This window comes from Haliaeetus albicilla, chromosome 2 (assembly GCF_947461875.1).
Source record: "Haliaeetus albicilla chromosome 2, bHalAlb1.1, whole genome shotgun sequence".
NCBI lineage: Eukaryota > Metazoa > Chordata > Aves > Accipitriformes > Accipitridae > Haliaeetus > Haliaeetus albicilla.
Genome location: NC_091484.1, coordinates 79,918,589 through 79,932,774, shown reverse-complemented (window position 1 = coordinate 79,932,774; position 14,186 = coordinate 79,918,589). Strand labels below are relative to the sequence as shown.

The 14,186-nt window shown below is 39.6% G+C and overlaps 1 protein-coding gene across 3 annotated transcripts in view; it reads left to right on the top strand.

The window, feature by feature from the left end:
- Positions 1-14,186, top strand: part of SMARCC1 (SWI/SNF related BAF chromatin remodeling complex subunit C1) — a 91,933-nt gene that overhangs the window by 48,439 nt on the left and 29,308 nt on the right. For all 3 annotated transcript variants that reach the window (XM_069778443.1, XM_069778445.1, XM_069778446.1), the window contains 2 exons: positions 3,511-3,769; positions 4,341-4,502. In XM_069778443.1, the coding sequence (XP_069634544.1) occupies positions 3,511-3,769; positions 4,341-4,502 (421 nt within the window). The remainder of the gene's footprint in view (positions 1-3,510; positions 3,770-4,340; positions 4,503-14,186) is intronic.

Below are 14,186 nucleotides of genomic sequence, written 5' to 3'. Positions count from 1 at the left end.
TTTTGAACGTTTGTAGCTTATGGTCATACGTAGCAAGTAGTAGCCTAATGAAATAATCCAGGTGACGTATTCTTTGTTTTAAAATAATAAAACAAAAAACCTCTAAGTCTTGAGATTACAATTTTATTTAATGTGAGTTTAAATTAATAATGTTTTTGTTCTTCATTCTTCGTGGATTTAACCTATGAATAAATCAGTAAAGAGTATATCAGTTCAAGCATAAGTAATTCAGCTATAACAAGCCAGCTCAGTCCAATTAAATCCTCAGGGTAGCTTTGGGCAAATATATATGCAGTGGCGTTCCAAAGAATAAATCTTATCTAAAATAATTATTGTCCTTCTGCCTGTTGACTGAATAAATTGGGGGCAGGAAATACTGTTTCCCTCCCAGAATCATCTTCCCTGTCACACTTCTTCTCCATATCTCCACGAAGTACTATTATTGCATAGTTAAGTGCATTTTCAGCTATTTATAGTAAGGACAACTATTGTGAGAGCTATTTTGTCTAGCAGAAAAATAACAAGCAATGAAGGAGAATGAGCAAAAAAAACCCCTGCATGGCCATGAAAAGCAGAGCTGATCTAATATGCTGGTGTGATTAAAAATGGATAGACAGCGACACATAACTTAGAGCACAGAGATGAAATGAGGGAAAGTGAAATGAAGGTTGAATGTTGAACAAATATTTCCCCATGAGTATGACCTAGTGAACTAAGCAATTTCTCATTTCTTTAAACACTTGGGCAAGATCAGACAGAGGTCAGGAGAAATGTTCATAAGCAGTTAGGGACCATTGATTCCTGCAGTATGGACCAGGCTGTCCAGTGTAGTCTGTCCTTGGTTCATCAGGTTCACAGACGAGATTATTCTTTCTTCCGAGCTTTCAAACCCATCAAGTTGTCTAGCTCGTGGTCTTTAACAGCTCCTGTATTGTTCTTTCCATCCAGCTGAGCTCTGCTGGAGCGCAGTGTTCCCGTAGTCTGGTACTTGCCCAGCTAATCTTACACACAGTGTTTTGAGGGAAGGTTCCCTCAAAAGACCCTATTCTCTCCATCCAGTGTATCTGAAGGTATTCTGGGGTTTCTTCCCTCCTTACCACACAATTCAAGCAGTGAGGCCTAGCTATGAGAGAGAAACTTAAAACTTCAGCCAGGTAAAGTTTAAATCACTTTCAGGTCAGGGGGGCTAAAAAACTCCTCCTGCTGCAAACAACTTGGTCTTTTTTCTCCAGTTTGTTCAGTGCCTGTTGGATCTCTAACACTTTCAGATTTAACTCATCTGTCTTTTTAGTCCACTTCCACATCTTTGAAAATGCTATTCAGTTTGCATTTTTCCCCAACTGACCCTCAACACCCATGACATGCCCAGGGGTCCTGTTCAAGTAGGCTACTTTGGCTTTGAAGAATTCTCATAGCTTATGTTTTAGCTGCAAAAACGCTGAAACACTTTTCATTCAGAACTGCTGTGAAGAAAACAGTATGTTCAGAAATGTTTTGTGTTGATGAAAAAGACTAGTTTACGTAGAGTCCTGCAGGTGAATGTCTTGTGAATGCACAACCTTCATATATATAGTAACTTGTTTTATGGAAGTGTGCCTTCCCAGATCAGGGAACTCCTAACACATGATGCTGATGGCTCAGTTTCTGTCTTCTACTTGTCACTAGTAACTGCTGAAACATCCAGCGTATTAACTTCGTGTATTTGTGTGTACTACCCAGACTTGTTGGATGTGTCCTCATCATGATGTCTGATAGATACAGTCCAGTTGAGTAGCCCATTTGCTCTGAATTCTCCCTTTATGCTATGAAACGTTGTGCATGTGGAAAGTTAAGTCAGCCTTGTGTGTTACCCTGGAGGTTGAGATTTCTGATAGTTCTCAGCCTTGTGGGAAAGAATTGAAGTATTGAAAAGGCATTAACTTTCTGTGTTCTTAGCATTCATGCTTAAATGGATATACTGCTTGGTTGGGGAAACTCAGTTGTCATGAGTAGTTAGTTGAGGAGGATGATTTATGTGTCTTCTAAACTATATTATACCTGCAAGTAGGTGCCTTAAAGTCCAAGGCAGCCTGCCTGATGGCCAGCAAGTCAGCAAGGATATGTCATAGGGATCCTCCAAGCAGTCTAATAATACCTACTTCAAACTCTCTTCTTCCCCCTCCCCAAGTTATTGCTAAAACACCGGCTCGCTTGCTGTGTAGCAGCACAGGAGCTAGCTACCTTTATGTTTGTTGTAGGGTAAGTACAGTGTAAGTAAAGAACCAGCCTGACTTCCTGGCCAAATACGTTAAACTTAAAAATGAGAGTGGGATCTGCAACTCAAACAGAAAGAAAGGTGTTTACCACCCTTGCTCAGGTCTCTGGTATTAAATATTTTCAGAAGACTTCCGTTATGATTGTGAGATGCAGATCCCATTTCCGTTTTTAGGTTTAATGTATTTTTGCCTAGGTCTCAAATGGCTTTTTACTTCTTCTAGGTGACTGGACCATGAATCATCTCAGTAATGTAAAAGTTAATGGTTCAGGATACTTCAACACTTATTTTATGCTATCCAAATGCTTAAATAACTAAAACAGTTTTCAGGAAAAAAAAAAACCAACACTTCTTAAGGGATAATATTCTATTAGGCTACCACTTTGGGTTTTTACAGTACTAATTTGTTAGTTTTTCAAAAACTAGTGCAGGGACTTCAGTAGCTCATTGTTATTAAATTGCTTTGTTAAGACTTAAGTAAGTTTAAAAGCGACTGAAATTCTGAATTACAAAATCTTTTATTTAATCTGGAAGTTCTTACTTTATCAGGTGGCTTATGTACATAATAATGATTTGTTAACCTGAATGCATAACAAAAATCAGACTGGTTAACAGTTGCTAGAGAACTTATTTTTTCTGGCCTCGTGATACAGAATATATTTTCCTCTTTTCCCCTGGTATATTGGTTTTGATGCTCTTTCATTTTCATAACATCTGTTAGATCTAAAAACTGGACTTTACCATCATAGCTAGTATATGTGTGTGAGATAAATATTGTTCCTGCCTCAAAGGGCTTAGTGTGTTAAGACATAAATGAGAAAACACAAGAGTGCCCTCAGGGGGAGTAGTTATGGGAATTAAAAGAATTGGTGAGACTTGGTAGGATGAGCAAACTTACTTCTCTGTAAAGCTTTTCATGTGAAAGCAAAATGGGGAAACACTAACTATGCAAATATTATTGGTAAATCCCAAATCTTCTGACAATTATTTTTGCTACAGTAGCAGTATAAAACTTGTGTGATGATCCCTGCAGCTTAAATTTAGCCGGTGTCCCAGTGAGATGTTCCTATTTCTTATGCAGAATAGTTTTGCTACCAGAAAAAAATACGATTTTAAATAGTTGTCTGATCCTGATTTATTGTTCCATCACCAAAATAACTAGTATTGAAAAATCTTTTTGTATAAAGTAGGTTTGTGTTGTTTTTTTTTCCCCCAGAGTAGTCAATGTATATTCAATGATTTTTTGTCTTTTGCAGGCTCTGGAGATGTATAAAGATGACTGGAACAAAGTCTCAGAGCATGTTGGGAGCCGTACCCAAGATGAATGCATTCTCCATTTTCTGAGACTTCCAATTGAAGACCCCTATTTGGAGAACTCTGATGCCTCTCTGGGCCCACTGGCTTACCAGCCCGTACCTTTCAGCCAGTCTGGCAATCCAGTGATGAGTACCGTTGCTTTTCTGGCATCGGTGGTGGATCCCCGGGTGGCATCAGCCGCAGCAAAGGCTGCGTTAGGTACGGGTTTGCCCCAGCAATTTTTTTCGCCTTGTCTCTACAACTTTGCCTTTTGTTAGTCTGCTCTTAAAAGCAACCGTTTCTAGAGTTTCTTAAGGATGAGTAGTAAGTTGTAAAAACAAATTTACATGTTATGTAGAAAATGGGTATACTAATATCCAGTTTTGTGTTCTGTTGTTACTGAAAGGGCCAATTTAAGGCAAGTTAGAATAGCTCTTAAAGGCCACTGAATGTCTAAAGATGGCTTGCATTCCCCTTTTGTGCTCATTGACTATTGACAGTGTTTGCAAGCACCACCTAGTAGTTGGTGTTACTGTGACCACTCTCATTAATAGTTCCTTTCATTTTCCTTATTTTTCCACGTAAAACACAATTTTATAAAATTGGGAAGAGATTCTTTCCTACTACATTTGAGAGAGAAAATTAACTACCAAATGCAGAAGAAGGAGCTTCTATATTTGAGAATTCACTTTGTCACGAGATTTACCTGCACGTTGATCGGAGAAAAATGTAACTTTTAATTTGCATTAAAACCCTCACAGTATAACATTTTCTGTGTAATTTTTAACAGAGGAATTTTCTCGAGTCAGAGAGGAGGTACCACTGGAGCTTGTTGAAGCTCATGTAAAGAAAGTACAGGAAGCAGCAAGAGCCTCTGGGAAGGTGGATCCAACATACGGACTAGAGAGCAGCTGCATTGCCGGAACAGGTCCAGATGAGCCAGAGAAAATCGGTAGGCTGTCCATCAACATGCAGAAATTTCTACAGATGAGGTTCCTTAGGCATTTTCTTCTGACTCATAATAAACTGTAGGTTTACCTCCAGTAGGAGGTGGAAATTGTAGGTAATTCCACAGGTCATTCCACTTGTGCTTGCTGCAGGATTATTAACTCTTGACACGGAATTAATGAACTTAGGACCAGCTTTAGTTTTAGAAATCTGTTTTCCTACTCTCGCTACATGGAAATGCCATTGTTTGGGATGCACAGAGTTGAGTGAGCAAAAATACCAGAGCAGAACATTTCATCCTAATTCTGTGGGTATTAGTTAGAGGATGCTGCCTTTCTAGTGCTATAGTTATGGTAAAGCAAACTGAGTTTTGTTGGCTCTTTGTGTTGCAGCTGAATCTATAATGTTATATCACACCTTTCAGTAATCAGTTTTAATGTAGGTCTTGTACTCTTGAGTACACTGCTAACCATGGTGGTAGTAGAAGAGAAACTTTTTATTAAATGATGGGCTGGTACACAGTAATGCCACAGTTCTTGGCTCTTGTTGTACATTACACTGCCATACTAACAAGGTCCTGGTTTAGTGCTTGGTTTCAGTTGAGCTATTTTCTGCAGTATTCAGCAGGTACTCTGGTATTATGGCTCTTACCTGAAACCTTGATAGGTGCAAATTGTTTATTCATTACTATGGAGAGTAAAAGCATATATTGTGACAACTCTCTATAAAGTGAAACCACTTTGTGTAACCCCTTCCTGTTTATTTTGGTTCTCCTTCAACAGTAAAATGAGTAGACATGCACAGTTTGCTATATACCTACTGACTTTCCCAAAGACTTTCATCTCTTCAGTTTGGTACAGATCTACCATCTTGTCAGTAGATCTTTTATTTTTCTCTCCAGCATTGTTGGCTGCTGTTTTGTTCAGCTTATCACAAATCATTTTAGTGAATTTAGTGATTAGATATTTAAAGGCATTTATAGCTTTGGGTAAAACTGAACAGAATGTAAACTAGATTGACTGGAAGGTTTGATTTGGGCTGTGCTTGTGCATGTCGTAGTTGACCTGCTGTCACCCTGTCTAGAGACATGAGCAAGGTGCCAGATTGTGTGATGGGATCGTAAGGGACCCGTGTGTTCCAGTGCTCTTCAGTTATCAACTGCTAGTAATACAGGTGAAGGTGCGGGTCTACTGTTTATGGTACTTAATGTCCATTGTAAAACTACACTTCTAAATTAGACTTAAAAGTACTGCTTAACTCATGAAGATATTTTTAAATAGAAAAGAAGTTAACAGACCACTCAATCCTTCTGTCACATTTTGTAGTTCTATGCTCGGTGGAACAGACTTGATGTGAGGCAGCTCAGTGTTTTGGGAAGATGTGGAGTATATGCTTAAAGGGGAACGCTAGCATCTGGAATATCTGCTTCTCCCTGTTCTGCAGTGCTCTGTTGCCCAAAACTGACAGCAAGAATTGAAGCTCTGTTGAAAGGGCAAGGCTTTGGGGTTTATTTTCAAGTCTGCTATAAAACAATTCTAGGTGTTATTCCATCTGGGACCAAGTTTAATTTGATAGTTATTTAAAAATAAGCTCAAGTTAAATTTTTCTTCCTGGAGCTTTGTTTCCCTTTTCCATATTCCCCAAGTACCAGCGTCACTGTAGTAAGTTAAGGACCTCTGTAACATGTATGCTACTTTGGGTCTTAATTCTTAATCCTGCAGCACGACCGTGGAAGTTTACCATTGCTAGTCTGTAGGTTAGCCATTTCTCTAGGAGAATTTGCGCACAAGTTGCAGATAGAGATTTTGAAGTGCTTGTCACTTAATATGGGGAGTTTGGAGAGCAGATGACCATAACACGATTATTTCTGAATGAGCTGTGTGGTGAGTTCTATAAGTAATACTGTCCTGTTATAGTTAATGCGATTTGTATTGGGCTGTGACTAATGGAATAAATTAGGACAACAGCAGATGGTTCTCCCTGGGGGAGCTGCTCAGCAAGAATGAACTGGGTCACTCAACAATCTGCGGTGCCTTCCACCACCAAAACAGCTTTGCACTGGAGGGCATGGGGGAATCCATAGGTTGCACTTGCAGAGTTGTGTTTAATATATTGAAGTATAGTGTTGTGGTGTGTGCAACTTCTGAAATGGAGCTGTGGTTTTTTGCATGGCTAGACCTGAAGTTTTGTATTTAAATGTTGCTATGGAGAACTAAAAATATCTACTTGAGGTTCCATACCATAATTGAAGTTCATCGGTTGTTATATTTTAGAAATAAATTATATCACAGCTCCATCATAATTTTAAAACTCTTAATATTGGTGAATTACAGGCACTATGGAATGCAAAAGGGGGAAATATGACTGGAACAGATTGCAGGAGCTTACGTTAATATCCAAGAAACTCCTGTTTAAGTCTTCATTGTTAGTTTTTCTAAAAGCTGATGGTGGTTCCTTTTAAATTGATACAGTAAGGCTTCAATAGAGTTAAGAGGAGACTCAAGTGGTTCAGATGCTGTGGTAAGCATGGTAGACACTGTCTTTTTGCTTTCCAAGATAGTGCCCTACTGTAGGTTAGAGTACGGTAGATGAAGATGCTCTGCATCTGTTTTAGTAAAAATGAATTGAGGAGAGCAAACAAGGGATCCTAGCTCCTCAGGCTATCGATTTGGCTCCAGAGAAGGGAAATAGTCAGTATGCCTGTGGTACTTAGCAGTTTCAATTAAGTCTTCACTGAGCATGTGCACTTTCTTAATGACTTTCCAAAGGTGATTAACTACATTGATTGCCTATATGCCTGTGTTGGAGGCAGTTACTTGTGCATTTTAGGTCTTATTCTAACAAGTGTTTCACTGAAAGTATTTCTGCTGACACAAGTGTGCAGATGCTTCAAGCTGTAGCTCATCTGTTACAGTAAACACTGAGGGAATGGTGGTCTGATTTACTGGCTCCGCTAAAACTGTAAGCGACTTAAGTGGATGATTAAATTTAACATTTTATGGATGATTTTGTATCATTCTCAAATACACATACTAGAAAACTACACACAAGTATACATACACAGGAGAAGTTATTTTGCTTCGTTTTTGGCAGGATAATTTCTCTTATGGTCTCCAGGGTGTGCTTTAACTCTGAAATAATGCAAACGTTGCTAAAATGAACAGACTCCAAGTACTTCATTCACTTTGCATGTATTCAGGTGCCTGTGAGCTAGTTCTGCACCACTGGAGAATTGAGCCTATCAATCCTCTTGTGATGAACTCGTGCAGCTGGCACGAAAGCTGCAGCAGCTTTCTGTGAACTCTCCACCCTTCTCCGTGGAAGCCCACCTGGTTATTGTGCTGTATGCCCATGAGCTGCATGAAGCAGAAACAGAGGAAGCTCTGACGGCTGTGGAGTCATGACTTACTGTGGAAAATGTAAATTATGGTTTAGATAATAGTGTAATTATCATATTCAAACCTAGGAGTTTTCCATAGCTATAGTATATTTCCTTTCAATTAAATACTAATATTCAAGCCTGATTTTTGACAGGTGGCGTGTGTTGCCTTAATAAAAACATAGGAGGCTAGGATGTCTTGAGGGCATCTTTAAACTATTTGCTGAGTTGAAACTCATGCTAGTGATTCTGTGCATTTCTGTGTGGGATTTTGCTTATTGTTCTTCTGATGACAATGGAGGTTATGTATCTGCTCATGCTGCAAGTGTCTGTTTGCTTGTAATGCAGTAAATTCTTGCCATGGAAATATTTAATAGTTTTACTTGTTGACTTAAAGTCAGTTTAACTTCTCTGTAACGTCACTGGGCTTCATCAGAAGTCGTAAGTTCTTCATGTACTAGAAAACAGGGCTCTGTATTCTTGGAGATAATAGGCAAAACAGAACAAGCTTCCATAGAGACAGAAAAAATTTGCTGCTTCAGGTATGAAGAGAGGCATGGAGAGGCAATGTTCCCTGGTCTGCAAGTGGTTTCTTGTTTCTCCCTCTTGAAAGATGTCTTGTGGTGTCTCACAACCATCTGCTTCTTGCTGATTTAAGAAGTACTGTTAATTTGATTCCCCACATCCCGCAAGGTATAATACCAAACCTGCTGAAGAGGGTTAAAGAGCATCATTGTGCCATGTAAAAGGGATTACAGGGTCTTTCTCATTAAAGGTAAGTCTTCAGCTTTTGTAACAGGGACGTGTATCTCCAACTAATCAATTCTGTTTGCATTGTCTGTTAGGTATTTTCATTAACCTCATTAGATCATATAGAAAAATCGGTAAAGTTGTGTTCGTATCCAACTGAAAGGCAGGAGTTGTTTCTGTCATTCTCATGCAGAGTCAGAAATGGTTTGGGGTTTTTTCTGATCCTTTCTTGTTTGAATTAGAGATTAATTTTTATGGGGCTCTTAATTGTTTTGAGGTACTTTCAGCAGCCTGTAATTTAGAAGCAAAAACCTGCTTCAACCCAGGTAAAGTTATTTAACCCCTAAACTAATAATTGATAGCTTTCATTTTTCCTTATACATGTAGTATTTCAGCATGGCCCCCTCGATGTACACAAGTGCAGAATGGCTTATTCCAGTGGGAACTGCAGAGGCATAGCACTGTCACTGCAAATAAGAGCTTAGTAGCTAATACGAGACAACAGTTTTCAAAAACCATTGACTACAACCTGCCTAAAGTTGTCATCCTAATTTTAAAGTAACATTTATTATTACAGCCAGGACTAGAAAACCTAAGTTAAATCAGGATATTCACAATAATCTTACTGTCATACATACATACCTTCTGACTCTTTGTAGCTGAGTATGTCCCTCTAATGTAAAAGAACACTTTGTTTTGGAAAGTGTCCATCAAATGTTTTGTGATGCGAGGGAGAGTCCAAGGGCAGTTTTCCTTACTGTGAGATGCTTTATGTGCTTTTTTCTTTGAGAAAATTTTCTCTAAAGGTTGGATGGAAAGGAGTTTGTCTTTCTGGGGTGTCCTGTTTGCCTTGGAACTTCCTCCGCAGCAGTAGTCGCTTGACAACTCTTACCATGGTCTACAAATTTTTCCTGAGAAGCTGTGGATGCCCCATCCCTGGAAGTGTTCAAGGCCAGGTTGGACGGGGCTTTGAGCAACCTGGTCTAGTGGAAGGTGTCCCTGCCCGTGGCAGGGGAATTGGAACTAGATGATCTTTAAGGTCCCTTCCAACCCAAACCATTCTATGAAATAAAAAAAAGGAATATTTAATAAAACTTGCCCCAATACTTGCAGAGAATTAATACCAAATGCTTAGAATCTATGATAATGCTTGACATGTGTGTAGTGCATCATAAACCTACACAAACTCATTCTGCGCTCGTGTCTTCAACTGCCGCAGCAACTCACACACTGCTGGACGCTGCTTTTCTGAAAAACTTTACCTTAAGATGGGAAACCTTGAAATGTGTTGTAATCGGAACACAAAACCCACCACATTCAAAATTGAGTTTAGAGTAGAAAGGCAGTTCAGTCTTACCCGAAAGACACAAGAACCAACTGACTTTGTGAGTAGAGCAGAAAAGCACATGTCTTACAGGACTTAATTTTATGGCATTTGTAGGGTCAACTTACACAACTATTGCCTTACAGCTTTCTCAGTGTGATTCAGAATCTAGCAAGGAGTGTGGTCACCTGTGAAGTTTTGCATTCCTGAGCAAATCATGTGTAATCGTGTGACAAGAAACCTTCTAGGGAATTTTTTCCCCTCCCTTGGAGTGTATATGTGAAGCTGCAGGTTTCTGTGGGAACTCATTTGGACTAGAAGCCTTCAGCAGATGAGGTAGTAGCCTGATGGTTGGGATGCTGAGACTTGAGTCTGGAGATTTTAGTCTGGAGAACTTCAGCTTCAGGTTCTCACCTTCCAGAAGAGTGAACAAATTATCAAGTCATTAGCTTTTAAGAGACAGAAGCCTCCCCGTTCTGACTTAAAATTGTCTACAGACTAGCGCTTTTCTGGCCAGTTTCACTCTAACCTGGAGTTTTGCATGAAGCAGAACTTAAGAATTGATCCACTTCTCCCTGTGGTTAAGTTTTGGGTTGTTTATACAAAATTACAGACTTTTTTCTTTCAATTACACAGTATCCCAATACTAGGAATCTTGAAGTTCTTCGTGTTTGGGCTAAGCCACACCAGAATGAAAATTTGTGTATTCCTGTGCATTATTTTTGTAGTTTGAGCTCATGATCTTCCACTCTACCAACTCAAGCACACTTGGAGTGTTCTGTACTGTTTCCACTTTTTTTGCTAAAGGAGAGAATAAAGCTTTCTTTGTAAAGCTTTCTCTTTTGTTTACTAGGAGGGATGACACTTCTAAGCCCACTTTGGAGCTCCGCTTCTAGGCTTGAAATAGCTGTCTGACAAAAATCTAATCTAGATTTTCCCTGTGACATTATTAGGTCACTAAATCCTAACTCTGAAATAAAACTTCTGAGGAGGTATGTCCCCAATCTCCATAAATTGAATTATGGTGGCAGATACTTCAGATAAGCAGGTTTTTCATCTTAAAATAAGCCAAGAGGAAAACCATTATCTTTCAGTCAGACAGTTTAGTATGTTTTTCTTATATATGGAAGGGACTTTTGTAAAAACTTCTCTACAGTTGTTGCTGTTAAAGCAAAACACGCTGTACACCTGTTTTTCTTCAGTGTAGCACTGAAGGGGAATTACCAGTAAAATGGGGATTACTGAAAATGAACACCCAATGCAGCTAATGTCTTCAGAAGCTTAGAGATGGATCAGGGCTTTTCACCAGCAGTTTTATATTGGTATGGCAGCATGTGTTGGAGTCCATGATCTAAATAAGCTCCTTCTTTAATGTCCTGTACATTAAATTGTACTAGTGTCTGTTCTACAGAACAGAAAAGAAGATCCTAGACAAGGCATATGAGATTGTGCTGACACTTCCCTCTTGTCCATTCTTGCAGAACAGCTGGGTGCTGCAAATAAATCAGGATTTCTTGGACTTTTAAATAATCCATATGCAAAATACCAGGAAGTAGTGTTACATTATTCAGACACCTTCATGGTATTCTCCATCAATATGCTTGTTGTTATCCTCTTATCTCAGAGGCCTGCTATTATTAGTAGGAACATTTAAAATAAATGTTTTGTAAAGGAATAACTTAATGAATTAACTAAGGACTAGTAGGGAGAGATGTGTCCTAAGCACAAGAATATACTAACTGCTGTTAGAACACTCACTTCTCTTCTGAGGTGCATGCATCCAGTGCATGGTACCAGTGATTTTTTTTTATTATTATTATTTTTATTTCTCTTTTCTTCTTCATTTTGGTCTTGCATGTGTACCAGTTAGGCTGTTACCTAGTCTTCTGTTCTGGATGCTGAAGTTAGATGGGATAATAACTGGTCAGCTGCTACTCAAAGAGCAATCTGTAATGCAAGGGTGCCTGGCAGAACTCTTCAGATATCTCTGTAATAGCTATTTGAATACCAAACAGACAGTAAATAAGAGGTTACAAGCTTGAAGAGCTCAGTCTAGCCAGCCAGAAAAAGACAAACAAAATGAGCAATAGCAGGAAGCCCGTAGCTGTGTATTGAAACTAAGGTTTTTTTCATGCTTGGTGGTAGGGCACTCTGAAAGTGCTTGTGGTCAAGGTCAGGCTTTTATGGGTGTCTGGCAAACTTGTTTTGGGTTCCAAATATGAAGGCGTAAGAGGCAGTGGGTGCTGTCCGGACCCACACATCCACGGCAGTGAGAGAACCTGCCAAGTGTCCAAACAGCTCATATTATATACTTGTAGCTTCTTATGACTGTTTCCCAAATGACTTGTACTCTTCTGTTGTGATCTCTGAGGAGAGGAGGACTTCTTTGGTCGGACACTAGGTAGAGATTTTTGACGACCAGTTCAGAACTGGAGGCTGCAGTGGTGTAGGCGAGCTGCCTGTGCTCTCTGTAGAGGTCTCCTCCTGAACATGTGCTTGGCACGCTTCTCTTTTTCCATAAGGAAGTACTTCATGACTCCAGTATGGGAACCTTGGCTTGGACCTGGTCCTGGCAGAGGCTGTCACGTGTGATTCTTCTGAAGATTCATGTCATGGTGTAAGGCTGAGGCTCCACCTCCTGGAGAAGTCCAGGGAAAGGTTATTGCCTGGAGAACCCAACTGGTGGTGTTACGGAGAGCCCTGTTGTAAGCAACATTTGTCGGCAATTCCTGAAGCCACTGGGGAGAATTAAGAGCTCACCCAATGCTATTATCTTCTTCAGCATTAGCGCTGAAGGTGCAACTTCGCTGTGGTTTTTCAGAGCATCTTGGAAAGCATGCTTTTAAAAAGCAGAGAGTTGAGCAGGCTATCCTGTGACAACATTGTCAGGAGGTGTGTTCATTCATCCTCAGCTCTGTTTCTTACTTGTTTGTTTGGCTATATTTTGGATGCAGAGGAAACTTGGAGCTTTCAGCTGGTAATTTATGTGCTTTTCTTGCCTTATATCTAACCAACAACCAGCTCTTGTGCTCAAATGTGATTCACATCTTATTTAGCACCTAACTAGGCAGCTGCAGTTGGGCTCTTGAGGAGCTGCAATACTGCTTTTTTCAGTGAGAAGGCAAAGAAAGTGTTAGGGTTTAATTTCGATAATTTCATTGATCCACTTTCCAGTATAAACCCACAAGTATTGGTGGTATTACAGCTGAGGAAGAAGCAAGACAATGAGTGGTCAAGGTCTGAGACAACCGTCCAGGAACAGTTCTATTGTAGCACTATACCTTTGGGGCCAGATTCTTTGATTTAAGCTTCATTGTTAAATTCAGACTCAAGCATGTGCTTTGAATGTATTTCTGAGGGCTTGGATATGATTTCAGAGTGCTTTGGGGAGAAATGTGTTTGGAGGAACAGCACAAAGAGCCATACAGGACTGGAGAACCAGTTGGTCATCATGTTTATGCAGAGCAGCAGGTACAAAGGGTGTGAAATGAGGTTTCACCATGCAGGGTTTCACATCAAACCAGCGTGGAGGATAACTGCTCGTTGCCTTGAACTCTGGGTGGGTTTTGGGGCCAGAAATAACAAGAGATCCTTAGTGTTTTAAGAACAGTGTCAGTGCTTTAACAAGTTTGCTACTGCTTAATGTTACTCTGGTGTTGAATAATTATTTTGAAGTCTGCTTTGGAGAATTCTGGTATTTGCACCACCTGCAAAATGGAATTTAAATCTTCAGTTGACCTGGAGTGCATGACAATGCCTCTGGATAGACCTTTCATCGAAAGCAGCTCAGGGGATCTTGTGCTAAGGAGGAATTACAAGTCTGGCAGCGCCGTAATTGAGGTTAATCACGTAACTGACAACCATCTACAGAATCAAATTGGCTGTATTGGGAAAAACATTTTATAATACCGTGACTTACCAATGGGAATTACTGTATGACTTGAATATTGCAGAACTGTGCATCGAACTGTCCTTTATGTAGCTAAAATGGATAGATTTGGTGGTTTCTCTCTAGATGGGTAAACTAGGGGTTTCAGCAGAGCATAGATAATTTAACGTTTTCTTCTGCTTGTTGGACTGAAAAGAAAAACCAGTTAAATTTAGATGTGCAAGTAAACTTGATTTTTAAACTAAAATTAGTGTAATAAGCTTTAGTATTCCAGGAGTTTAGTGTAGTGGCTTTCTTTAAACCACTGTTAGAGAACAGAAAATTTTAGTTGACCCTGAAATATATG